At 48.0% G+C, this 27,778-nt stretch overlaps 1 protein-coding gene and 1 pseudogene across 3 annotated transcripts in view; both read left to right on the top strand.

Annotated features, from left to right (window-relative positions):
- Positions 1–27,778, top strand: part of CLIC5 (chloride intracellular channel 5) — a 179,707-nt gene that overhangs the window by 126,571 nt on the left and 25,358 nt on the right. For 2 of the 3 annotated variants that reach the window (XM_008153222.3, XM_008153224.3), the window contains exons 5-6: positions 11,411–11,595; positions 17,659–19,674. In XM_008153222.3, the coding sequence (XP_008151444.2) occupies positions 11,411–11,595; positions 17,659–17,826 (353 nt within the window). In that variant the 3' untranslated portion in view covers positions 17,827–19,674. Of the gene's footprint in view, positions 1–11,410; positions 11,596–17,658; positions 19,675–27,778 lie in introns of those variants that run through there. The other variant, XM_054722026.1, reaches the window with a different exon arrangement.
- Positions 23,550–25,121, top strand: LOC103296673 (lysine-specific demethylase 4D-like; annotated as a pseudogene).

Below are 27,778 nucleotides of genomic sequence, written 5' to 3'. Positions count from 1 at the left end.
AGCGCGATGGTGTATGTGGGGGCGTCTACATTGCATCACTGTAGCTGGTTTATAAGGAGGGCTGCACTCGTGACCCCTCACCTGTGATCAGGACCTCGCTTTGGGAAAAGCTTCCCCGCCTCTAGCAGACGCTCCGTGGAGAAGGGCGCTGGGTAAAGGGCATGTAGCATGGGTCCCCCTTATTTGGTAGCCGGGGCTGACAACGACAAGATGTGAAATCCAGGTGGTGTGTGAACCTTCCAACAGAAGGTCAGACAATTATCCACTTTCCTCATCAGATCCATCACTGCCCCCCGGGATGGCAATGTTCCCTCTGCTTCACACGAGAGAAGCTGAAGCGTGGAAACGTCCGCAGACCTGGGGCCAGTGAGGGGCACAGGAAAGCAGGCTTCCCTCGGCGGTTACGCTCTGTGGCTGCAAATGAAATAACAGTAAAACATGCTCGTGAGAATTGACACCAGGGGTCAAGTCCAGTCTGGTATTCTGAAGGGACCAGCCGCTTAGAGAGGATAATTTGTTGGGGGAAAACAGTTGCCATGCAGAACTTTGGCCCTAAAACCCCTAACCTTCTTTTAAAATGTGCTCTAGAGCTGCCTTTCAGGAGGCACCCCACCCACCTCGGCCCCTCATGAGCTTAGCCTGAGCAGCCCCAGGAGCTAAAGAGACGCAGATGTTTGGGAGTTACCTGTCATGTGACAGTTCGTTTTGCTTGTCTTGTTGTCCAGGCCGTTTTCCCATTTGGAGGGACATTTGAGTCCCCTGGGGGTCTTGTTCCAGTGCGGACGCTGATGCAGAGGGTCTGGGGGTGGGGTGGGACCTGAGAGCTCCCAGGTGACTCTGCTGCTGCTGCTGGTCCAGGAGGGGCTCGGGAATAGGGTTCTGGGCAGCAGTCTCCATGTGGGAATCTTCATCATTACTGTCCCGAGAGCCCGGCTCCGCATCCGGCTCAGAGCAGGTGCTCCATGACATTTGCTAAATGAATGAATGAACCGTAACTCAAGCACTTCACGATGCCCCTACCCTGCCTGCTCATTACCTGAGAGGTGTTGGAAGGGCCTAACCTGACTCTTCAAGGTCAGGGGCACGTCTTCCACGCAAGAATGAATTCTTGCATATAATTCACTTTTAACTTAAGGTGGTTTTTAAAAACTATGGTGAAAATATTTTATCTAGCCATGCCAACAACAAGAACAAAGAAGACACACTCTTTCAAACTCTCCTTTGGGGTGATCAAATCTGTATCAATCCCCCACCTAGATTTTGGGAAGCATAGAATCGCACTGTTAATCTGCTGTACTCTTACTTCAAACTTTGGAAGATGCAAGACTCACATAGTCAAAGCTGTGCAACTAAAACACCCAGTGAATAATAGCTCCTCCCCGCAGACTGTAATCTGCGTGGGGGCAAGTGAGGGCAGCTAGAGAACTGCTCTAAGCAAGGGGGTGGCGGGTAAAATTGCCGCATGTCCGGGGAGTTCTGCAAAAGTGTCAGCCACCCCCGGCCCCTGTGGATCCTCCCCTCTAAGGCTGCCCGTCGCACTGTTAGGGAGAAGGCTTGGTCTGGTGGGGCTGTGGTCACGGCAGCAGAGTGAGAGTGAAAGGACCGGCTGAGCCTGCAGAGAAGACTGCAGATTCATCTCGGATGACTTCCTGAGGGCGGAGGCTGAGCCAAGGACAGTATTCACCAAGCAGACTGTTTCCTTGCAATCCGAAGAAGTTATTCGCAGTTTTGTATGCTTTGGTTCTTATACACCAGCATCATCATGTATTGCACCTCAGAACCACTCACGGCATGCCAGGCACCGTTCTACACCCTCTGCAGGCATGACTGACTGTAACCCTACATGCTGGGCCGTGTTATGATGTCCACTTTGCAGCTGAGGAAACTGAGGCACACGAGGTTAAGCAGCCTACCCAAGCCAGTACATGGCAGAGCCAGGACCCCAACCCGGCCGCTGGTCCCAGGGTCTGTGCTCTTCATACAGTGAATAGAATCCATTATTTAAAATGCATGTGGTGCTGAGTTTTTAAGCAAGAGTAGGTAGGTCATTTAGGAAACTGTGATCAAATCAGGTCATAAACCAACAGATACTAACTGAACAACTACCAGGTGTGTTTCCCTAAATATACTCAACAACCCAGCTTCCCCATTGGACTCAGCAATCCTGGACGGACAAGGGGCGCCACACCTGGCCCACAGTAGGCTCTCCACAGATACCAGTTTAACAAATGAAAGAATGGGCAGCTGGCAGCAAATTTAGGACAGTCACAGAATGACTAAAACCAGTAATTATTTGAATTTACAGTTGTGGTGGCAGGGTGGCTGTTTTTAAATTTGTTAACAGCTTTTGTATAAAAGATGTGGGCCTTTGAGGATGAAGCAAGACAAAATGTGGTTAAATCGTGTCAGCCTGAGTGGTTGGAGGAAGCAAGGGTGGAGAAGAAAAGTCTCTAGGCCTAAGCACTGGGACAGAAGGACCCTGCCCCCCTCGCCGCCCGAGGAAGTTAGAATCTCCCCTGACCAGCTCATTCCAAATGTTTGGACATCAGCACTTAACCTAATCTATGGCCTGATACTTAAAAATAACCTGTTATAAAGTCACCATAAAAAACTCACAGTTTTCAGCCTTATGCAGTCTGCTACATAAACTACAACCAGCATTAATAGCTTCAGTCAGCATTTATGTCGTTCTTTCTATTAGCACAATGGGTTTTACAACCATTTATGAGTTTCTGGAAAGCCTAATAGAAAACACACATACATGTTCCCTGTGAAAGACGCAGGAGAGGTTTCTTAAGTCGACCAGCAGGGGTCGCCACCGCCCCATCGCTAAAGCCTGGGCGGGCTCCCTAATAGGGAACACATTCTCTGCCGGTGGCTCCAGCAGCAAGCCTCCCTGGCGAGTTCCTGCAGTTTCCTCTTTGGGTTGGCTCCACTCGGAGTCAGTCCCTCTCTGTCTCTCCTCCTCCTCCTGTTGGTAAATAAACATCTGGGGCGCTTACCTGGTACAGGCTGTGTACACAGAAGAAACCCTCAATGTGAAGACCTACGTGATTATCTTTGCCTTCAAATTTACTATGACTTTTTAGGAGATCCAGAAAATTATCTGAATCTGGAATTGCCTATACTGTCCATATTTCCCTTCATACTTATAAAAAAGTCTTATGAAGGACACACTGAAGTCACCTTAAATTCTTCACCATGCTGGTGTTTTAAATGCAGCCGAAGACTTGCCTTTAAAAACATGTCTTGTTGTTGTTATTGGGAACAATATTTCTGAACATAGAGCAAATCTCAGATGATTTGTGGAGCTGTGTGAAAACTACGATTCTTCACAAGGCTTGGGGGTGGAGGGAAGCGATCTACTTAAGCTATACAGAGATCGGTGTCTTCCTCTAGAAATCCCTGAATTTCCAAGAAATATATCAGTGTCTCATTCACTCTGTGATTCTCTCTGCCAAAGGGGAGTGGGGCATCCAGCAAGGTCCTGTATCCCAATCCACCGGAGTTGTAAGACTTGGATCCTGCCTTGGGCGTAAAGAATCATTTACTGGCCTCTTACTGGAAAGAGCCATGGGAGTTTGTCATTTAATTCACCCTCCCATTCAAGGCCAAAATCCTTTCTAGAACAAACAAGCAACAGCCACAGCAGCATGAGCTGCCTCTGCGTCCCCAGCCCGGCTGACGCAGCACGAGGGAGCAGGAGGGAATCTGGAAGCTGCCGTTGCAATTTGCTTTCTCATAAATGGCTCTTGGTGTCCCCACCTTTCCTGTTTGCACCAGTGCCTAGAAACCGAGACCCGGGAACTGCTTTCCCACGGGAGCCCCTGGGTCTTTCACAGCCCACGCCAGTTCGACCAGAAACTCTCCAGTTTCATCAGTGTTCTCCATCTGATGCCAAAGGTGGACACGAATTCTCCAAACTATCAGACCAAGAGCATTTGACACACCCACGTACCCTGGAGAGAACAATGCCAAACCCAAAGAGGAGATTCCAGGAGACTCGGGATCCTGGACATGTTGGGAAATGCAAGGGTGAACTCCATCCTCTCAGCTCCAGGATTCTCCTTGCACCCGGGGAGCTCTGGGAGGCTCAGACAAGCTCCCTTCAGACAACTTCTGCCTTGAGCTGCTCGATTACTCTTAGACGTTCACTCACTCTCCCCTTCCTCCCCATCCTCTCACTAACTTAAGTTCTACCACCATACAGAAGTCCCCATCTCCTGTGAGGTCCCACTGTGCACCGGACTCTGAACAGGTTTAGCAACAACTGTGAACAGCCGTCACCAGAGGCAGGGTTCACATCCAGGTCTCTTGGAGATCACATTGCACCACTCGGCTACCATGTCTGCTGTCACAAGAACTCCCAGAGAAGCCTGGGCTAGGCCTACCTGACACCCCCCTCCCAAGCTCTCCCCGTCCCTTCCTTGATGATAGTGACCTGCTAACACAGCCAGCAGGCCCGGGCACACAGCAGAGGAGGGCCAACCAGACCTGAAAGAAAGCCCCATCTCCTACAGCCCGGCTTTTGTTTCTGCCTCAGCCTGTTGTAGGGATGGGCATAGACACTGTCTTAAGAGACAAAGGGACCATGGGAATCAGCCATCCCTTACCTGCTCTGTTCCACAAGGGTCGCTATGGATCAGAGAGTGTGACCCCCAGTTTCTGCCTGGTTGGTAATTTTGCCTCTGTGTGGTCATCCTCATGTAACCCAGCTATAACGGGGCCACCATACCATGTCTTTAAGGACTTTTCCCAGGAAGAAAAGCTACATGACTTCAATTCCCCAAACTGGAAAGATGAATGGGGATCTTTACCGAAGTTTCTTGGGGACAGGGAGTTACACTGCCCACCACCACGCCAACTGTCCTCACACTTCCCTTAGAACATCTGGGCCTTGCCTCAGAACAGCAGCATCTGCCTTTCTGCCTCTCAGGCCCGCATCTCCTCTTGTCACCCCTCATAAGGCTCCTGGGCTTTGCTGCTGCTGCAGCCCCGCCTCTCCCCTGCACCTTTGGCCCCGGGCACCTTGCCATTTGACCTCTCTCAGTTTCTAAGGGAAGGCTGCTTCCTCCCAAAGGTGAGGGAGAGGTGATATTCTTATTTCATTTTCCCCCCATGACATTATCATTCATGTTTAAAATGATCAAATGTCAGTATGCTCATACCAGCTATGGTCATCTTTGTATTTTCTCTCCAAGAATATAGGATGGCAAGAGAAATATTTGCTGTTAGCTCCCTTGAACCACCACTGTGCTTTTTTATTTTTTTAAATCCTTTGGTTATATCGACATGATTTCAAAAGAGAAGATGGAAAGTAAAAACTTGATTCAGTCCTCCGGGTATGTCTCAATATCTAGATAATTCTTTCTTCATAGGCAAAACCCAAATGCATGTCTCGCTTTCCACCCAGGTGTTTTGCTGTCACACAGACAATGTGACATCATGGGTCCAAGTACAGGCCGAGTTGAGAGTTGGTATTTGTTGCTGAGAAGTGATGTGAAGGGTCCTGGTAGGCTCTCTCCTTGTAGTCCCAGTCATGGTCCCTGTGAGCACCAAGAACTCCTGGCATCAAGGCATTCAGAGCAGAACACAAATATGTTACCGAACAAATTAGCTGGAAGTTCCCGGCTGCTGTGGCTCCGTTGGTTGAGCATCATCCCATGCACCAGGAGGTTGCCGGTTTGATATCTGGTCAGGGCACATGCTCAGGTAGTGGGCTTCGAGTTTCTCTCTCATCAATGCTTCCATCTCTCTCCTTCTCCCGTCCTCCCTCTGAAATCAATTTAAAAATGTATTTTAAAAAGTTGGCTGGAAAGTAGGGCATAAGGAGTGACGTTATGATGGCCGCATTCTTGTCAGGGGAACGGGGGTGAGTGGGAGAGGTCTGTGGCATTAAGAGAAGATGGCCGCCAGGGAGGGAGCCATGGGGTGGTCCTGGCACCCAGCGATACCTTGCAGAGTGGAAGAAGTTTACATTTTGGAATCCAACAGCCTGTTTTAAATCCTGATTTTTCTCCTAACTCATATAGTAAGGTTGCTATTTTTAAAATATTTTCTCTTTGCCTTTCTGAGTTCCTGATTCTAATCTGCCCTAGGCATCCATCGGCCCCACGAGAGATGAGGGTTTCTTTAGAGAAATTCCAAGAAAGCAAAAGAAATTCAATATTTAGCTTCTGATATTCAAAATAGCATTTGCAACAAGACAGTAGCTTTGCAAGCCAAGCTATTGTCTTAAATTTTCTTTAGTTCTTAATTTTAGCACATTAAGAGCTAGGCCCGGAGGGCTCCGCTCACAGGGAGGCTTGCTGCTCTGTGGCTGACATAGGAGCACGGACAGCAAAGGCCACCCCTCTGCCAGGGGGCTTGGGGATGAAGGAGAGGAGGCAGGCAAGGGCGCCATGGGACTAGAGACATGTCCGTACAGCCCCATGGGGCTCTTCGCTCCGTGTCCTTCCAGGGTTTTGGAGGGAGGCCAGCAGCCCACCTCTGACCACACTCTAGGGGCAACACCCCATGGTTACTCCAGAAGGAAGTAGGTTCAGCGTAACTGGGAAGAGACACAGGACTCGTGTAACCTTCCCCAGACCTTCTACCCTGTGGGTCCCAGGACTCATAGCTCCAGGGTGCCATGAGGTCACAGGAGACTCCTCCCCACCCACCCCCAGGACTCAGGGAGAAGAGCAGACAAGGAGACTGTCTGAGAAACAGCATTTTTATGCAAAAGCGACTGGGAATTCTCTGGGAATTCCCATTCGATTATTACCTCAGACTGAATTATAATCCAGAAGACACATTGAAGTTGTTTTCCCACCACCCAGGGGTGGGGAGCTTGTCAGAAAACCATACAGTTAAAAACAGGCAGGTACCTTTTCTCTGTACGCCAGGAGTGGTTTGAACAGTTTGCTTGCACGCGTGAGCCTTGGATAAGTCCAAGATCCGTTTCTTTGTGACATGGAGATGAATACGAAGGCACATCTCAATAGCTTCACTGCGTATTTAAATGCTAGCTGGCGTAAGCATCCCGGTGGGCCACCTCAGACGTTCAGTCAGTGCATTTGTTGCTGGTGCTGGGGAGAAGAGGAACCCAGTGGAGCAGAAGGTGCTGGGCCTGGGACCAGCCCCCATAGCCACGGTCTCGTCCATGGAGAGTTGGATAGACCCCCATCCAGCCTGCAGATCTGCAGATGTCGTCAGAGGGGACCCTTGGTTCTTATCTCTCCCAAGTTCACAAGCCAGGGAAACTGAGCACAGCACCCTGGGCCCCCAGAGCCATGCCTGTCTTTCAAGGAGCACCTTTGGCATCTGCTCGGCTCCGAGGGAACGTGAGCGAGGGGTGGGCGGGAATGTGACCGAGGGGTCTGCATGGCCGTGTGCCGATCACGCCCGGGTGCACAGAGCTCGCCAGCGACCCAGGGCTGAGCTGTGCTTGTAGAGCCTTTAGGAGGCCGAGCTGGAGTCTTGGCTCCTGGGTCCCCATTCAGCCTCCATGCCCTGGTAAGAGTATACTATTTTCTTAGCTCAAATTGCCATTCCCAAGTCATTATTCCTCTATGACGAGAAAACAATATTGGGTCTTATGTAATATCAACCTCAATGAATCTGGAAGCGATCATGGAATGGGTGGATATTTTTTCCCTCCTCAAAAAAGAGAAAAATAAATTTGAGATTGTTTGCATATGGCTGCGAATATTTATGAACTATTCCCCCTTGTTTCCTCATCCCATATTTCACCCAGTGCGTTTGTGTGTGGTACAGAATAAATCTTTATGGGAAGGGGTGGAGAGAGGAAGAAGCAGTTAAAGGCCTGGGTATCCATCAAGTGCCTGGGATGTTAGTGGTTGTGAGTCTCGGGGTCCCCTGCCCTCAGGCTTGTTTGCTGCGGTCTGAGGGTAACCCATCCTGCTATTCAGAAGAAGTGTTTGGAGAGAGGGCTTTACATGCAAACACGGAGGGAATCAACATCCTCCGGTTCCTCTGGTTGCCTTTATAGCTCCTCACTCTCACCAGAGCAGAAAGTTCAACACCAACGGTTCCATGGCCTGGGTGCCGTCGGCGAAAGAGATAATTAAGTTCCACGGATGCCAGACTGAGCCAGGGTCAGAGCAGTGAGTTGGCAGGTAGGACGGAAAAGACCTGGCAGGCAATGTGTTGGCGCTGGCACTTGTTATTCGATAATAGGCAGCGTGTTAGCACACAGGCCTGTGGGTCTATTCCCTCTGGCTGTGCCTCTCAGCACGGCTTGTCCCTGAGAAGGGTCCCCAGGGGCACAGGATCAGGGCCGTGGTTGTACATTAAATCGGCAGAAGCAGAATGTCCATCTGGCTGTTTATTTCCTCCTCGGGGGATCGGGCTTCACACTGGAGCTTCTCAGAATCTCTCATTCTCTGCCACGCCTTGGATTTTTCAGGAGCACACTGACCAAGGGTGTGGGGTGCGGGCCCGAGAGCAGGGTGATTGTCACATTTGGTGATGCAATGGCAGTAGCTGTCATTCATTCCTACCATGGGCCAGGCACTGTCCCTGCATAATCTGAGTTAATCCTCACAGTGGCTGCATGAGGGTTAGAGATTTTTAGTTCCATAGTTGAGATGGGAAAACGGAAGCCCTCCAGAGTTGAGAAACTCACCCCATATTTAGTAAGTGCCAAGATGGAGGATGTTTCCAAGATTTGCAGGATCAGAAGCCAATACAATACATACTAATAAATAATTTTAACCTTTGCACTCGGATGTCGGGTGTGACTCGACACGGTTAGCATCGGTAGCAGCTCTTTTTATACTCTTTGAAAGTATCAATAATTTGAAATATAAAAAAATCCAAATAAATAAGTTTGTATGAAAAGAAACTCCAGTTTTTTATTCTACCGCCGCGCTTTGTAAAATCTGGGGTATTTAAAAAATTAAATCCCGAGTAGAATAAAGGAATCGAGAAAAAAAGCAAGCGAGTGCAAAGGGTTAAAAGTCAACTTCAGGGTCTCGGAAGGGGTCCACACAATTATGGGGCCTTTAAGCGTAAGTCTTAGCAGCCTTACAGTAAATCCACCCTGGGCAGGGACAAAATTTAAGTACAGGATTAGCTCCAGGCCACATGGCCCCATCCCTCTTGCCTCATCTCTTCTCTCTATCGTAAGGAGCACCAACTGCACCTTCACATTCCTGATCCAAACACACACAGAGAAGTGATGAAGCTGACACACTCAGGACGGGCCACCGTGGTATGTCACAGTTGTGACATAAGGCAACAACCATGCCCGTTGCCAAATTTTACCTCTCCGTCTCAAGAGATCACTGGAGAGACAGTTTAACTTTTTAAAAATAGTTTTTAATTTTCAAACACAGTTAACTACAATATTATATTAGCTTCAGGTGTACATTCCAGTGATTAGACATTTATATAACATACCAAGTGATCCACTCCTTCCCCTCCCCCCCACCCGATAAAACTAGTATCCATCTGACATGTTATGACAATGTTGACTATATTCCCTGTGTTATACTTTACATCCCCATAACTATTCTGTAACTACCCAGAACAAGCCACCCAAGGAGCTCCCATTGCTATCCTGGGCTGGGCCTCTTTCACCAAATGACATGATAGTTCCCAGACCCAGTGACTTGGGCACAGATTTGAGCGGAGGCCTGCTCAGGGCATTTGGAGTCAGAACCTGCAATGTCTCATTTCCCTTCATATGTCTCTTCCCCTTGGATGATAATCAGTTGGTCAAATTTCAACAGGCACTCTATTAGATTTTTTTTCTTTCTTAATTTTAATTAAGATTTTATCATAATCTTCCAAACTAGAAAGGGCAGAGGATTTAAGGATGCAAACAAACCCAACATAAATCACAAATCCTTGAAGGGCGGGGAGGGAGCATAATAAGTGTTGTTGGGTACCCACCCTCAGCTATTGCCCTTGAATAGGCTTGCAATCCCATCCCAGTCTAGACAGTTACTAAGGGGAATACAAGCATTTCCCCGAGCCCTGCTTGCTCTGTTCTCCCAAACTGGAAACACAAAGCAGATGATGAAGTTCAAGTTCAAATGCCACACCAGGGAGAAGGAAGTATTGAGAAACTATGTCCAACCTCCAGTCTGTTTTTAAACATTCCAGTAAGCATTCGATTCATTTATCTTGGGCTGGTGTCATCTCATTGTCTCAAACAAAAGGCCTTCTATGAAAAGACGGACTCGGGTTATGTGAGGAGTGGCTAACAGGAGGCACATTTGGGAAACTCTGAAGGAGAGACAGTCCCCAGGATCTTCCTCCCGGGACAGCACCTCCCATTTATCCGCTAGAGTTAACATCAGGACTGAATCCTCTGATCTCAGCATCACGCTGTAAACCAGAGTGTGGGAAATACAGCTGGTGGGGGCTGAAGCTGATGAAACAGGTGCAGTGGCCATTGAGTGATGCAGCCAGCCACCTCCTCCAGCTCCCTGCTCTGGGCTCAGGTGGGCAGTTGCCGTGTCAGCGCTCCATGATGGAGTGGTCTGTGCGATTCTGGGTGGAACGACTCAGTGAGAGTGAGTTCCTGGAGTTATTCTATTGAGTATTTTGTTCTGCTCTTGTGACTAAACGAATGAATGGAGAGATAATTATTGGGTCAAGACTGTCAAAGTCTTCTGCCACCTTCTCTTCCTATAAATGTTCATCCTCAGAGCTGCGGCCTTGGCAGGTTTCCCTTCAGCTATGATGGCACGTTCCCGGTAGAGCCCACCGCCTGGGCCCTGGGACAGCTCTGATTTTTAGAGCAACTCAAGCAGGCCTCCCTGACACTCACTGGTTCTCTGGGGGCAGTGCCAAGCAGGGGCTCCCAGTTTCCTATGTCTTGTCCTCCAGGAAGCCTGTTCCCTCCCTTCTCAGGTTGGGTTAGCCATGGTCAATGCTCCCTCAAAATCTGGTGCATATCTCTGTCCTAGGGCTGCTATTACAGTTATTAGTTATTTAACAGGCCTTTCTTTATGTAAAGGTCTGTGGGTTAATTGTGGAACATTGGGAAAATATACATACACAAGAAAGGAAAATGAAAGTTGACTGTTGTTACATCTTCCAAAGATAAGCACTAAGCTCTGATCTATATGCCAACGATTGCATATCTATCTATCTATCTAATCTATCTATCTATCTATCTATCTATGTATCTATCTAATCTATCGCCTATATATCATCTATCTGGCTATATTTTTAAAAAGGATTAGCTAATGTCTACTGTTTGGTCAAGGTCTCCTTTTTCAGGCCACTTGATACTCTTCTGCATCGTGCTAATGGCTGCCAGGTATTTGTATTCGGGGAGCTGGCAGTGTGATGAGGGGAACCGGATTCGGGGTAAGCCACTTTACTGTGAAGACTGTGGCTGTAACCAGTGGCAGGGATGACTAAAGACACTTCTTTTGCTGTCCCACGCCAGCCCTTGAGAGAGGCCTGAACAAGGCACTGAAGAAACTGGATGACTACCTGAGCACCCCTCTGCCAGAGGAGATCGACGCCAACACTTGTGGGGACGATGACAAGGGGTCCCGGCGCAAGTTCCTGGATGGGGATGAGCTGACCCTGGCTGACTGCAATCTGTTGCCCAAACTCCACGTGGTCAAGGTAAGAGACCTCTACCCACAAGTGCTGGCCAGATCCAACTCCATCTTAGACTGGGGTTACCTGAGTGGTTAAGTCAAGGACAGTGCCACCTGCTGGTTGAGAAGTCACATGAATAGGGACCCCAAGCCAGTCTCCACTGCGTGCTAGCCTCCCTGTATAGTTCAGTTTTCACCCATAGATTGCTTATTTCTAGGGTTTTGGGAGAATAACATGCATGAAGTGCATGTTATTATAAGGACTCGAAATATAATAGCTGCTATTGCGTTATCATGTATAGTTATACAAAGTCCTGTCACTCCAAAGGCCTGTTCCTTGCCTCTTCCTCACAGGTTTCCACTGGCCACGCCCCCCACGTCTGTATTAAATGTGCTCGCATGTGCACGTTTTCTCTGTGCATAGACTCACCTTCTCATTCCCGCTAGCAACCCCTTAGGGCAGCATGCGACCTCTTCCTCCTCTATCAGTTGAAGGGATAGAGGCTGCAAGAAGGGACATCATTGTTTTACTATTTTACTTTCTGACCACCTTTGACAGGCAGTGTAATCCTTTCCTAAAAGAATCTTAGGATCTGTGAGTTGGAAAGAAGGGAATTCCGAGGTTATCCCATACAATGTCCCTTCCCAAACTGGGCCACTTTCTGTGCATCCGTAACAGCTGTGACAGGCTCCTGTGCATCTGTGGCCTCACATTTCTGATGATGAAGAGCCCTCTGCCTCACAAGCCAGCCCCACCACTTTGGATAACTCAGATGATTAAAACAGCATTCCAAGTGGCCCCCTGCTATCCGTTATTCTCTGGAACAACATGGGACAGGGCTGTTCTTTTCATCTCATTTGAAGACAGCAGTGTGTCCCCCAAACTTCTCTAAAGTAACACTTCTCACACCGTTTTTTGACCCTTGTCAGCCTGAAGAAAAATGCAGTGGGGTCAAATTAGACTGTTCTCTATTTGTACACGTGTTTATGTCTTATTGTCTCAGACAATAAGCTCTGTGAGATAGGGCCTTCTCTAAGCATGATGATGGGCATATAGTGGTGGCCCTTTAAAAAATACTATTGGTCAATTGTTTTATCATCTAGTTGTGTCTTTATGATACTCGGTGTCTGTCTACCTCTCACTGAGAAGAATCAGACTCAGTCATTGATCAGCTGGGTATCTGCCTGTCTCTTCCAGCTGAGGTCCTGGGCTAGATACGCAGGCTTCTCTCCAATCACAGCACCCACCAATTTCAATTGAAATCACTCAGCTGGGTGTGCGTGCACTGGTGTTCCCATGGGCTCGGCCTGAGCTGAGCCTGGGAGGGAATCATGCACAGCAGTGCGGATGGTCTGGGCAGATACAACCTATCCATAGGAAGACACTTTGGGTTCAGGGCCAAGCCAATGGTCGATGGTGGGTCCAGCTAAGTGACATCCTTTGAAGTTATTAAGTAGCGCATGCCCCACTTCACCCCCAAAACATCCTTTATTCTCTTTTCCTGAGGAACAAGTGATGCCAGTAGGGATGATCTGAATCCAGTTCAGTCATACTGTGACACAGTGATGTAATGGAAAGGCTTCCATTCTAGAAGTCAGGAGGCCCAAGTCCTGGTCTTATATCTGCTACCAACTGGCAGCATGAGCTGGGGCAGGTCATTTACTCTTTTTGGAAGTCATTTTTCTCTTGCTTAAAAGAAGAGATATAGATTCAATTTCTCCTCTCTTCTTCTTCTTCTCTCTTCCCTCCTTCCTTCTCTCTCACTCAAACTTATGCTGACCACCCGCTCAAGAATCGCTTGCTGAATAAGGTAAACAAACGGCTCTCCCAGGCCCTGTGCTTCATCCTATAATCTCTTCAGTTCCTCCCAGCCCTGAAAGACTGTTACGCCCCTGTCCTTGGAAGAAGTTCAGTGAGTGGTTCACTGGGAGAGGCTGGGATCAGAGGAGGATGGCCTGCGAGGGACAAAGGCTGGGCCTCACCTCCTGTCTCCTTGGATTTCTGCTGATCCAGCTTATCAGATCCCAGAGACCTGGCAAACCTCTGAAGTGTAGAAAGAGCGAAGGGGAGCCAAGTCAGGCCTCCAGCTTGGCTTCTGACGCCAGAACTTAATCTGGGCTGTGGGAGCTAACTGTTTTCATATGAAAGAGCAAATTCAGAACATGAGCCTGGAAGTCCTTGCAAACGTCAGAGCTTCCTGTGCGAATCTCACCCTCTCACTCTTATGTGCGCTCTTCTCTCTCTCTCTCTCTCTTCTCTCTTCTCTCTTCTCTCTTCTCTCTTCTCTCTCTCTCTCTCCTTTCCTTCCTTTTCCCCTCCCTCCCTCCTGGCTCTCTTTCAGGTTCATCTTCATCCATGGAAGCCAAGTGGCTCTGGCCCAGGTGCTCACTGAGTGCCTGATTTGAACTCTAATTGTCTGGCTCCCTTCTAGGTCTCATCTCCCCAAGTGAAGCCAACACCCGAGGAAACAACCAGTTTCGTGACAAAGGCGGGCACACAGATTCAGGCAGGCAGGACATGGCGGGCCTTTCATAGCTCCTAGCCTCCACTGGGGCCCTCGCCTGGGGCTGTGATCTGTCCAGCTCCTGCAGCAAACAGGAATATATTTTCATACATTGCATTTCTTCTGTTTTCAAGCTCATAGTATATCCTTTAAATGCTTGAGGATAAATTCCAGCTTGGAGAGACCTGAGGCCGCTCAAGGTCTAATCCATCAATTAGTAACCCATCACTCCTGCATGGATTTGCTCATTAGCCAAGACAGCCTCTTCCAAAGGCTTGTGGGCAAACCCAAGGGGCCCTAACTTGCAGGGAGCAGAGACCAAGGAGAACTGGTGGTGGGCGCTGGCCCCAGCATTCCCTCTTGGTGGGTGTCATGCTGAAGACTCTGATTCCACTGCCTTTCCTTATTAGCCACACCTGAGCTGGACAGAGCAGGGAGGGAGTGCCTTCTTCGGTAACAACACAAAACTGATCATTTTAACTGAGAGATTGTAATATAAAAAGGTAGTAAGTACTGAAGAACTAGGAAGACAAAACGAACAATGAAGTTCTACCTTTGGGCAGGAGGTGCAAGTAGAAGAGGTTGGAATTATTAGAGACTTTGATGAGGGGCCTTGGACCTCTGAGGTGGGGCGCTGCTCAGCTGATGCTGGGGGCCAAGTTCAGAGGACGGCTGGTGAGACTGGGACCGAACCTCTGCAGCGGGGCCACTGTTGGGTGCTGACCTTTCTGAGCTGGTGTGATGACACAGGTCCCGTGTGCTGGCAGAACAGCAAACTGGATGCAGCTGCTGTTACAGGAGCAAACAAGACTGGCATGAACAGGAAGCCAATAGGAAGGGGCACCTCCCTCTATCCTCCTCCACCATCACAGGCTTTATCTCTAGCGCCCCCTATTGGTAGAGCCTAACAGGGAGTCACAGGCAAAGCAGAGGTGTGATTTGAGCAGTCTTAGCCCCAGCATCACAAAGAAGCAAATACAAGAGTGTGTTTGTAGAAAAGCAACAAGAGCGGCATAACTGGCACTGGAGGGATTCCTAGGAGAGTGATTCCTTTCACATTTCCACAGGCCTGAGTGGCAAAGTGGAGAGAACTGTGGATTAGAAAGCGGGGACTATAATAAATATTGTGATTACTCTGTAATATTGGTTGAATTAATTGTTTTCCTGTGTCACATTGTGTAAGCCACCAAATCTCTGGTGGCTTCAGTTTGCTCATTGCTAAGGATCTTCAGTCTTTAAAATTAAGCAGTTTGATTACATTTGACACGAACCACACTTTGATGTTGGGATAGATGGGGATGGTAAAGATGAAATATAACTCTTTATGGAATCCCTGCTTATTTAACCTCTTTATCTTACTTCTCTCATCTGCAGAATGGAACTATAATACACTCTGCCTTATAGTTATTTAGAGATTTAAGTAGCTTGCAGAGTGCTCACAGCAGTGCCTGGAGCAGAGCACACGGGAAATAAATGTTTGCTATTGTGGTTACTCTTACCAAGAGCATTGTTGAGATTATAGAGGGGCACAGAGATGAAGAAGTTGTGGTTCCTGTCCTGCTCACACCTAGGGAAGTGAGAGAGAGACACTAAAACAGTGACTGTGATTCAGAGTAGAACAGATCTCAGTGTTGTAATAGAAGTTCAAAACCGATGTAGGAGAATGGAGGGGGAAAGGAATCCTCCTTGGAAATACGATATCTGTGAGGCTGAGCCTTTCATGCAGTGGGTCGTCATTGTTCGCCACTCAGCACAACTTTCCAGGGAACCCTGCACATCACTGGCAGCAAAATGAGGTGAAAGCCCATGGTGGCTGATCTGGGGGTTCTCTGAGTGGGAAATCCTGACCACTGGCCTGTGTCTCAGAAGAAAGCAAGGGAAAGAGTCAGAAGTCTGTGCTTTAGGAGAGAGAGAGGTGACCCTGTGCTATCCCTACCCCAGCCCCTGCGGGGCTAGAGGAAGGACCAGCTAATGTGCAGGCCCTCGTGCCCAGTGAACATAAAGTATTCAGAACTTCCAGACATTGCCAACACAGCGTTAAACCAAGAGCATGAGGCCCCTATGACCGCACAGGCCACATGTCTGTGAAGCCCTCCCTGGCTTGTGAGACCTGATAAAAGAGACCACCCTGCCCCTACCTATGAAGGAATGCATGCAAATGGGTAAAAGGTGGGTCTCAATGAATTATAATAGTATGTCATGTTTCTTGAACACTGAGTCTGAGTCAGCCAACCCTCCAAGCATTATGTGTGTTAACTAAATTTATGTGTCTCTACAGTTCTCTCCACTTTGCCACACAGCCCTATGTAAGACCAGTCCTATTATTACCTCTATTTTAGAGATAAAATAGAGGTAATAATAGGAGAGGTTAAGCAACTATAGTCCAAGGTCACACAGCTGTTAAGTAGTGGAGTTAGGATTGCAGATCCAGTCAGTTGGGATCCAAAGCCCATGCTTTTAACCACTATGCAACTCTCAACACAAACACCACTTCCCGAATGCCCAAGTCCATGGCCCCCAGTGTGGCAAAGTAGGGAGAGAACATAAATCACTTTGTTCACTCCCATATCATACCTGGAACCTAGATATACATTCAATATATAACTTACTTTTTATGTTTTTACTAGAAGCCTAGCGCACGAAATTTGTGCACTCAGGGGAGGGAGGTCCCTTAGCCTGGCCTGCGCACTCTCGCAGTCCAGGAGCCCTCAGGAGATGTCTTACTGATGGCTTAGGCCCACTCCTCGCTCAGTCCCGATTGGCTGAACCCCAGCAGCAAGCTAACCTACTCGTCGGATTGTCTGCCCCTTGGTGGTCAGTGCAGGTCATAGTGACTGGTTGATAGGTCTCCTGTCTGGTGGTCAGGGCACATCATAGCGAGCAGTTGAGCGGCCTTAGCATATCGTTAGCATATTACACTTTGATTGGTTGAATGGACAACCAGATGACTGGACACTTAGCATATTAGGCTTTTATTATATAGGATTCTCTTCTATAAATAAGGATGCTTATGTAAAATAAAATGGATACGGAAACATAGAAAACAATTTGATTATAATTACACTTCTAGTCGTCATATATATTTCTCCAAATATCTTGTACTTTAAACTTAATGATCTACCTGGAAGAGTTCTCCAGGTCACTGGAATTCCTGCTACAGCATCATTTTTACTGGCTGTCCAGGATACCATTACCTTTATGTATGATAATGTGTTCATTCAGTCATATGTTGCTGGACATCTGTGTTGTGTACCATTTTTTTTTTTGGCCATTCCAAACAGTCCTGTGATCACATATAGCTAAATCTTTGTGTACATTCATGATTATTTCCTAAGGAAAAATCCCTAGAAGCAGAATGACTAGGCCAAAGGGAAAATTATATTAACTTAAGAAATATAAAATAAACTAATGCAAACCAAAATAAAATACAGAGGCAGCACTGGCCCCTTGCATCACACACACTTTGCTGCTGGTCCGGTGTGATGCATAGGGGGGTAGGGGGGTTTGCTGTGCGCACATCCTGAGTGGCACCCTAACACCTCTTCAGTGCCTTGCTTCCTGCTCTCACACCATCTCTGTTGTAGATTGTGGCCAAGAAATACCGCAACTACGACTTCCCGGCAGAGATGACAGGCCTGTGGCGGTACCTCAAGAACGCCTACGCCCGGGACGAGTTCACCAACACCTGTGCCGCTGACTCAGAGATCGAGCTGGCCTACGCCGACGTCGCCAAGCGCCTCAGCCGATCCTGAGCACGGCCACCTCGGCCACCTCGCCCCATCACTGCTGCAGAACTCAGCTTCTCCCAAAGGACTCCTCTTCACAGACCCCTCTCCACTTTGCCTCGGGACACGTCTTTAATGGTCAGGCCACGCCTTGCTGGCATCATTCGAATTCCAGCCTGCCATCTTAGTGAAGGTCAGCGCCAACCCATCTGATCACACAGGACTCCGCAAGCAGAAATGCTAGACCTAGTCAAGCTCTCAGCCTTTGGGTCCCGTCTGGGTTCAGCGTATTTGGGGTCAGTGTTGCAGAACCCACATACGGGATTGTCACTGGCCCCTTCTGCCAATATCAAAATATCTCCTCAGATGCATTAGAAACTTGCAACGCCCTGTTCTCTTCCTTCCTCCTCTTTGTCCGTAACTCCGAGGCCAAGGACAAATGCCATCTTAGTTCTTATTACATACAGATCCCCTGCTCTTAGGGGGTCGGAGAGAGTGAATGGAGAGGGACCGAGCAGGCTGTGGATTTTGACATCTGGCAGACACACCTTGAGTCACTCACTACTTTCTGACACTCCTGGACACTGAAGGCCAGACTGGAAAGCCACGTCAGGCCCAGTCTCGGTTTGCTGCAGTGCTCTGATGGTCACAGTGCCATCGTGCACCTGGCTGACACTGACCTCCGTGTTTATGCTGTCCACGCCTTGCCAGGAAAGGAAATTGGCATCAATTCCAAACTGGGGGATGGGGACGGGGACGGGGAGGAGAGGAGTGTTGATGCCAAAAGGCCCTCGGGGGTCTACCAGCCATGGGGTTTACCTGCTTAGGGGTAGTTGCTTCCTTGCAGGTTACATGCCTGGGTTTGACTATGTTTATCTACAAGTGAATTTTGGTCTGTGAGAAAGTAGAAGAGCGTGGGCGGTGGAGGGATGGGTGAAGATTAAAAAAAATCCTTTATGATGCTCAATGTTCCCTGGAAATTTTGAAGACAGGTCTTCTCTCTCATAAACTAAGTCTTGAACTGATGTTGTCATGTAACTACCAATCTTATAGCAAAAACCCAAGAATTGGCCAAAAATGACTTTGCAGGCTCTTCAGGTTGTTCCTGGATTCGGATCTGCCACCTGGGGGCTCACAGGCAGCCGCTCCTGGCTGATCCAGCCTCAGCCTCCCCTGGGAGAGAGTCACAATGAGGAGGTGGCATGGTCATGGAACCTTAGGAAGAAAGTCCATGAGCTTTTCTGACTGGGAAACCATGCGGTTTGAACTTTAAAAAAACAGGTATGCCCATCTGGGTTAATGTTCCTACCACCTGACTCAACAATCAGATGAACAAAAGGAAACTATTTTTTAGATAATATTGCTCTCCTAAGTCGTTCTTCTTGAGTTTCGCCTCCTTAAAATCTTACCCTGCTTGAGTATGGTGACCAGTGCAGAGGAAACTAAGAGAAATGAACTTATCATCAGCTCCCTCTCCCATGAACGCCCTGTGTGAGGAAATCCACTGCCACAGACCCTCACCTTCAACAATCCTCCCTTCTGTGTTGCCTGCCGGTGGAGAGTGAGGTCCCCAAATGCCGGAAAGCCCCAGGACTTGACTCATTGCTCAGGGAGGGCAGGACAGCATGGGTCCTCGCCATACAAACATCAACAAATTCCAGCCCAAGCAATCCCCAGAACTAGCTGTCTCCAGGGATCTCAGGAGAAAAAGGGAACCCCTTGATCAGAGCAGAGGGGAGAAAACAGGGGGTCTCCTTCAGCCCACTGAGGAAGAGGAAATTGCTCAGTAGGACATTTTATATGCCTGAGAGTTTTGAAAAAGCAGAATGAGTTGATTCATTTCCACCTCTAAAGGATCCTTTCCACAATTCCCTGGAAACTTGTCCCGCTCCAAGGTGTTTAAAAAGGAGAAATGGTGAGGAAATAGTCCTTTTACCATAAGGGAAAGCCCCCACTGGCCTTCTGGGGGATGAAAGCTTGAATGATCCCAGGAGGCCTTTTAATTAGTGTGAATTCCTTCCCCAACCTTGGCAGCTCAGGCCAGGACCCTAGAGGCAGTCAGCGTTCCTGAGCCCCTACGTGGCGCTGTTCTAGAAGCACATTCGGGGAACAGAGAAAACAGGGAGCCCTGGCGGGCCAGCTCCCCCAGAGGTGTTGGCACCCACTAACAACCCTGACTTGGTACTCAGAATTCCAACAACTGGCGAGTCTGTAAAAGCAGTTTTTAAAAACAAACAAGCCAAACCAAATCAATATTGTTGTTTCTAGATGTTCCATCCGTGGCTGACTCAATTTTACATAAATAACTAATAGGCATGGGGTGGGGGCAGTTATGATTAATTATAACCATTTAAAACAGGGGGAGGTGTTAGAGATGGAAAGATACTTAATTCAGGAATATCTTTTTATTTCAACATTAGATTATTATATAATGCAACTATTGACTTAGAGATTGAAGGTCTTATGGCCAGATTTATCAGAGTATTTTTAAATAATAATAATAATATAACCTTCTGATTATTTTTTTTCAAAAGAGATTTTCTTCAGCCTTCTGAGGCTAGGCCATCACCTTGTCATATACACAGCAAATCATCTCCCAGCAAGTGTGGTAGGTTCTTAGGTGTCCCCAGGACCAGCTCACGGAGTCTTGAAGGTTTGCAGTTTGACCCCACACTCCAGAGTTTTAAGACAGGAGGCATCCCTTGTCATGGGTCCCGAACAAACATTGCTCCCACAGAAAGCATTTCAGTGGCCCAAAAAGGGTTGAAATCCTGTTTTTGTTTTTGCTTTTTTTAATTTATCTTCCGTGACTTTCACGTCACTTTCTTTTTTGTGAGGGACAGAGGCAGAAACAAGAGTCAAACTCAATGACTATGTTGAATTTACTCAGCACTGCCTACCTCTCAGGTTGGCCCAGAGTGAAGATATTGGGTAAGATTTTAATAACTCCGAAAGATGAGCTGGGTAAGTAAAATCTTGACTGATCCAGAGCATAGTTCCTTCTATCGCTGGCCTTCATCTCTTGACAAAGGCAGTCAAATAATTGCCCGACAATTCAGAATCACAGGCACGAGTAGGAGGATCTTGTTTGAAACGAGGGGTACAGCTACCTGGCACGAAACTAATGCCTAGAAAAGTGAAAAACACTCCATCGGTTTCTTTGGCCACAGGATCTCAGACTAAGCTCAGCTTCCCAGGACACAGCGCTGTCCTCTGTGTCCACTTCTGCTGGGGGGGCCAGTGAGGATCTTGAATTTTCATTAGAAAAAACCCTATTTTCTAGCATTTGTCAAATGAAGCAACAGAAGCTCTTCACCACACCAGTGCCCATTGGCCACTTTGCTGACAGACAATACAAAACATCGTAGAGTTGTCACAAAATGATCACACCTGGAAAAGACCCTGAAGATCCCAGAGTCCCAGGAATCAAGAAGGTCTGGAAAAAGAGAAGTAAAAGGGAGGCGGAGTCAGGAAGCTGCAGGTCTATCTAAGAGTTTTTCATTCTGAGAAACCAGTGGGAGTCTGAACCTGAAATTAAATTGGCCCAGAGGCAGCAGATAGCTGGGAGGGGCCTGTGAGTCTCAGCCCCTGGCCTGGAGCCATCTCAGGAGCCCAGTGGATTAAAATGACAGAGTCTCCGACCTTGGAAAGGTGAAGCTTGAACTCATAGTTAAACTTAAGTCCACGATTCCCAAGGGCTCACTGGCTTAGTTTTGTGTCTGACATTAAAAAGAATCTTAAGCATTAGAGAAAGAAATGTGCAGGCAAAGCTCCCTGGTTCTGATGTCAGGAGCACTGGCCTTGGGCCCCTTCTGCACACAGACCTATTGTCTTCGTTCATTGCTCTTCAGCCCTCAAACCAAACAGCAGGTGCCGCCTCAGGAAGGCACGCTCCTCTCCCTTTGTCAATATTCTCCTCCCAGCTTAGTTTCAGGACCCTTTCATTTCATAATTAGGTATGATTCAAGTGTGCACAGTTTTATTTAACAGTACTGAAGGAACTAGATCCAAACCTTCCCTCCCCAACCAAACATAAGATAAAAGATGGCCTCACGAGAGGGTTTGGGCTAATCTGTGTGTCTACAAAAGCACTCTCTTTTATGGCAAAGCATAGTTTTAAGGAACCAGTTATCTAAGGTTTATTATATGTAGCTTAAGATTTCACAATATTGACTATGCATATATTTAAAATATAAAATGCCCAGCCGATGTTTGAATTTATCTTACTTTCCTGACCACCTGGTTGTCCCATTTGATAAGCTGGAGAGTTAACTAATTTAGCAAAAGATGCCTAGATTTTAGGAAAGAACAAACATCTCATTTAATAAAGACACTTGATTTTCTCAAGACCTTTAACTGTGGTGATCAAATAACAGGACTTGCTTTTCAGCCTTAATGAATGTAAAATGCCTTTTAATGAAGATATTGCTGAGTGTTTTCCTCATATGAACCGGTTATAAATTTGTTTTCCAGTCTCAATTGATATTGATTGATTCAAATAAAGTTGGTTTATTTTCAAATATTACCAAAGAATCATCAGACTTCTTTCTTAAGGTGGGGAGATCCTGTGCTGTTTTGAATGACAAGTATGACATACTTATTTTTTCTAAATAAAGGCTTTTTATTTTATTTTTTACTAGCCGCCCATTGCAGGAATACTCCTGCAAGAATAGGGCTTCCTGCAGCCTGAGCGAAGCTCCCACCCCTCTCCGCTGCCTCGCTCCCTCCCATCTCCTCTGCCTAGCTCCCTCCCACCTGTCTCCGCTGCCTCGCTCCCTCCTGTCTCCACTGCCTCACTCCCTCCCCTCTACTCTGCCTCGCTCCCTCCTGTCTCCGCTGCCTCGCTTCCTCCCCTCTACTCTGCCTCTCTCCCTCCCTCCCATCTCCGCTGCCTCACTCCCTCCCATCTCTGCTCTCTCCCACTCGTCTCCTCTGCCTCGCTCCCTCCCTTCTCTGCTGCCTCGCTCACTCCCTTCTCCCCTGTTGCCTGCTTCCCTCTTTTCTCTGCTGCCCCACTTGCTTACTTCTCTGCAGCTTTGCTCCCTTCTGCAGTGCTTGGCTTCCTTCTCCACTGTCTTCAGTCTTTGCTCTGCACCTAGATATGCAAGTTAACTGCCATCTTGGTTGTGTTAATTTGCATATAGCTCTTGATTGGCTGGTGGGCGTGGCTTGTGGGTATAGCGGAGTGATGGTTAATTTGCATATTACTGTTTTATTAGATAGGATTATAAAAGAACATACAAACTTCTGGTTATAAAATAAAATTTTTAAAAAGAAAATATGTCCATTCTCCTTAAGAATTAAAAACAGATAAAAAGAGAGAGTAGGAGAGGAAGGCAAGCTGGATCCTTGGACTCTTCGGTAAGGAAGGAGACGTTTTCTTGAGAGAAAACAAGGCCATCAGAGGAGATCTTTCCGAGAAGGTGATATCTGAGCTGAGGCTAAGGAGGTTTTGCTTTAAAGACTGATCAGAAGACACTACACTTGGTATACCACAGCCAGGACTTCATAATTCAATTGATCTCCAGAGGACAGCCAGCTGAGGAATATCACAGGAGTGGAGTCTCCTGGTGAATCAGCAGGCCTAATAAGCGTTACCATCTAGTTTGCATATAAGTCATAATAGCTTGATGAATTATCACATGAGCTCCTCCTACCTCATAGATATTCAAATCCATTTTTGAAAAAGTAGTGTGTTCCAGCATCCTCAACTATCTAAGATACTTAAAATCTTTGTACTTTGCTTATTGATGGAAGCTATAAAGTCTAAGGCTAATTGTGCCCAGAATCCAAATTGTAACATAATGATATTTTATCCAACCAAAGAAGAGTTTGATGATTTCGATAAATATATTGCTTCCATAGAATCCCAAGGTGCTCACCGAGCTGGCCTGGCTAAGATCATTCCACCCAAGGAATGGAAAGCCAGACAGACCTACGATGATGTCAATGACATCGTAATAACCACTCCCCTCCAGCAGGTGGCGTCTGGGCGAGCAGGTGTGTTCATTCAATACCACAAAAAGAAGAGGGCCATGACGGTGGGGGAGTATCGCCTGCTGGCCAACAGTGGACAATATCAGACTCCACCACACTTGGATTTTGAGGATCTGGAGCGGAAATACTGGAAAACGCGCCTGTACGATTCGCCCATATATGGCACTGACATCAGTGGCTCCTTGTTTGATGCCAACACTAAACAATGGAACCTTGGCCACCTGGGAACCATCCAGGACCTGCTGGAGCAGGAGTGTGGGGTTGTCATCGAAGGCGTCAGCACCCCCTACCTATACTTTGGCATGTGGAAGACCACCTTCGCCTGGCACACGGAGGACATGGACCTTTACAGCATCAACTACCTGCACTTCGGGGAGCCCAAGACGTGGTACGCGGTGCTACCAGAACACGGCCAGGCCCTGGAGAGCCTGGCCAGGGAGCTTTTCCCGGGCAGGTCTCGGGGCTGCGAGGCCTTCCTGCGGCACAAGGTGGCCCTCATCTCGCCCAGTGTCCTCAAGGAGAACGGGGTCCCGTTCAGTCGCATCACTCAGGAGGCTGGAGAGTTCATGGTGACGTTTCCCTATGGCTACCACGCTGGCTTCAACCATGGCTTCAACTGTGCGGAGGCCATCAACTTTGCCACCCCGCGCTGGATCGACTATGGCAAAGTGGCCTCTCAGTGCAGCTGCGGGGAGGCCAGGGTGAGCTTTTCCATGGACGTGTTTGTGCGCATCCTGCAGCCCGAGCGCTATGAGCTGTGGAAGCGCGGGGAGGACCGGACTGCTGTGGACCACGTGGAGCCCACGGCGCCGGGCAGCCGGGAGCTGAGCGCCTGGAGGGAGGGCCGGGCGGCCTGGAGATGTGCGCTGGGCCTGAGGCACCTCCAACCCCGTCGGGCCACGCACACCCCTCGATCAGTGGGCACGGGCCATGGGTCCCGCCGCCACCGCGGCAGCCGGGCCCCTGTGCACCAGCCATCCCTGCGCCCCTGGCTAGCCCCGGGTTCTGCCTCCACCGCCCAGCCCGCGGCTTTCTGCTCCTTGAAGCCCGACCCATCCTCACAGCCAACCTCGGGCCCATGTGCCCAGGATCTCCAGCCAACTGGCACACGTGGTCGTGGTCGTGGTCGTGGTCGAGGTCGAGGTCGAGGTCGAGGTCGTGGTGGTGGTTGAGGTAGCTATCCTCAGGAACAGGGGACTCAAGAGTCGATTGTTCAGGCCCCGGCTAAGAGGCGCCGCCTAGTGGGCACAGTGCACACAGCTCCGGATCCTCAAGTCCAGCCTGTGCCTGAGGACAAACCCTCCATGGACAGCCCAGCACCCTAAGGTGGCTTTTGGGTGCCGCTGTGCTCCCGTCCCCGAAACCCAGGAGACGCCTACCTTTGTTCTCCATGTTCTTTTGTGTGGAGATTCATTGAGCCTGGACACATTTACCTCTCAAGGCTGTGAGCAACTTTGTAAGTCACTGGTCTTGCATGAGAGTTCCCGGTGTTGCCTCTGGACTGGCTGAGTCCCTGGTATTTAACAAGATCGCCATAGTTTATTCTTCCTCCCAGGCCCTGGAATGTCTTTGGACACTGCTAACTCCTGTGTGGCCAACTGAGCTTTCACCCACTGGACACCCCGTGTCTATGTGCACCCTAAAGGTTCTGCTGAGTTTGCCAAAGACTGATCTACCCCAGACTCCCATCCTCTGGAACAGCTGTGGATGTTGCCCATCTTCAGAAGAATCCTGGGCTTTGGTTCCCCTCCAGTCTCCCTCCCTTTTCTTTTCTTCCTTCCCCTGCCCCTCCACCCCGCTTTCCTGCTAAACCAGGCCCTTTTGACCAATTAGGTCAGCAGAGGCTCAAAAATCAGTTATGACCTTTCTGAGTCATTGATATGTTTAAAATGCTGTCACCAGTATTTGTTCACAAATATATTAAAGGTAACCGATATCTGAAAAACAAACAAACAAACAAACAAAAAAAAACAGATAAAAAGAAAAGACGGAAGAAGAAAAGGAAAAGCAAAAAGCCATCCAAAAACGGATTTTTATTTTAGCAAAGCTAAAATTCTATCATAGTACATGGCTAGGTAAAAAAAAAAATAAATAAATAAATAAAATTCTGATGCTCCTTCATGTTTCTCATTTCAATTTCCTGTCTGCATTGTAGGTCCTTGGGTAGGCTTACAGAGACAGTCCAGGAGTGATTTAAGAAATACTGTATTAAAATGCCCCCTCGGCATTCCTGGCCTGAAATTCCCACCTTAGCATCACATCACTGACTCTGGATTATGGACCCAAGAGTCCTCAGCCAGTTTTTCCGGAAGTCAACCTAATCCCTCATAAGGACCTCTATGAGTATTCACATTGCTAGCAGGTTCGAAGGTCCTGGCAGTCCCTGTGTCCTCCCTGCTGTCTCGGAACCTAGCTTCTCATTATCTGGGACAGGATGAAGCACCCTGCACAGGGAAAAAGTCCTGGTGGGAGAACAGGTGTAGCAGATGCTGTCACTGGTCATCTCTCTATCCTGACCACCCCTGTCTCCCTCCAGCAGAGCTCTGATTGGTCGGAATCCATCTCCCTGTGCAGAGCTCTGATTGGTTGGAATCCATATCCCTGTGCCTCTCCACTTCCCTCCTGACCATTCTCTCCATATACTTATGTGACTCAGGTGAGTGCATTTCCAAGCCCATTTCCAGGGTGAATCATGAACCATCTGAGCCCTTCCTTGGGCTGTGCTTGGTTTCTGAGTCGGCGCTTGACCAAGTTCCACCCAGTACTGTGAGGGAATATTTGTTCAGGAACTTCTGAGAAACATCTCCTTGTTCTTAAGAAAGTGATTCCTGCCCAGCTGGTGTGGTTCAGTGGTAGCTTGCCAACCTATGAACTAGAACAAGCATGTCAAACTCAAAGGCTGACATAAGCCAAATAAACAAGGTTTAAGTTTATGTGGGCCGCAAAAAAAACAAAAGCTTCAGTTTTCATAGAAATGTAGGTTTATTTCATTAGAGACATGCTGAATACAAAGGGCTGAAATAAATGAGTAATCGTTAACATAAGATAATAGAATATTTTAATAAAAATTAATTTTTTTGAACATTGACTTACCAGACACTGAATAACTGCACAAATTAATAAGCATAACACAAATAAACCTATTTTTCTTGTTCTCCAAGAGCAAAATATTTCCTGTTGCGCACACCAAACAAGTCAGTCCAAGACTAATGATGTAGCAATCAGCTGCTAAAATATTCGCTGCTAGTATTAGTGGAGAGAAATGATGTGCTTGCTCATAAGGCACATAAGGGAAATGAATGCAACATGATTATAGTAATCAGACATTAGCAAACGTTTGTAGTTCCTTATTAATAACTAGTGCCCTGGTGCACAGATTTGTGCAGATTGAAAGGAAATTAATTAGAAGGTGGCTGGTGGGGCGGGACTGGGTGAGAGGAGCCAGACACGCCCTGGAGCCAACCTCCCGTGGTCCCTCCAAGGGTGTCTGCGGAGTGAGCGTTGTCCCTCAGCCTGGCCTGCAGGGATCAAACCCAAAACCAGCTCTCCGACATCCCCCGAGGGGTCCTGGATTGCGAGAAGGTGGTTCTAGGGTAACGCACCCCTGAATCAGGCTCTCTTCTCTCTGGTTCCTGGGTGCATCACCCAAGAACCACTGCTGCCAAGTCACCATAGTTCAGCAGCTCCTGTGTTGAGCGTCTGCCCCCTGGTGGTCATTGCATATCACAGCTACTGGTCAGATGGTTGCTTAGCCTTATATATATATATATAGATTATGTATAACAGGATATTGTAAAAATTAAGTTACGAAATTTTTATTAAAATATTTCTTACATACTGTTATATTGGCTGGGCCACAAAAATATTTGTTGTGGGCTGCATGTAGCCCGCAGGTTGTGAGTTTGACATGCTTGAACTAGAAGATCACGGTTTGATTCCTGGTCAGGGCACTTGCCCGGGTTGCAGGCTCCATCTCCAATAG

This window comes from Eptesicus fuscus, chromosome 10, assembly GCF_027574615.1.
Source record: "Eptesicus fuscus isolate TK198812 chromosome 10, DD_ASM_mEF_20220401, whole genome shotgun sequence".
NCBI lineage: Eukaryota > Metazoa > Chordata > Mammalia > Chiroptera > Vespertilionidae > Eptesicus > Eptesicus fuscus.
Note: the sequence above shows the minus strand (reverse complement) of the source record. Positions and strands in the feature narration are given on the sequence as shown.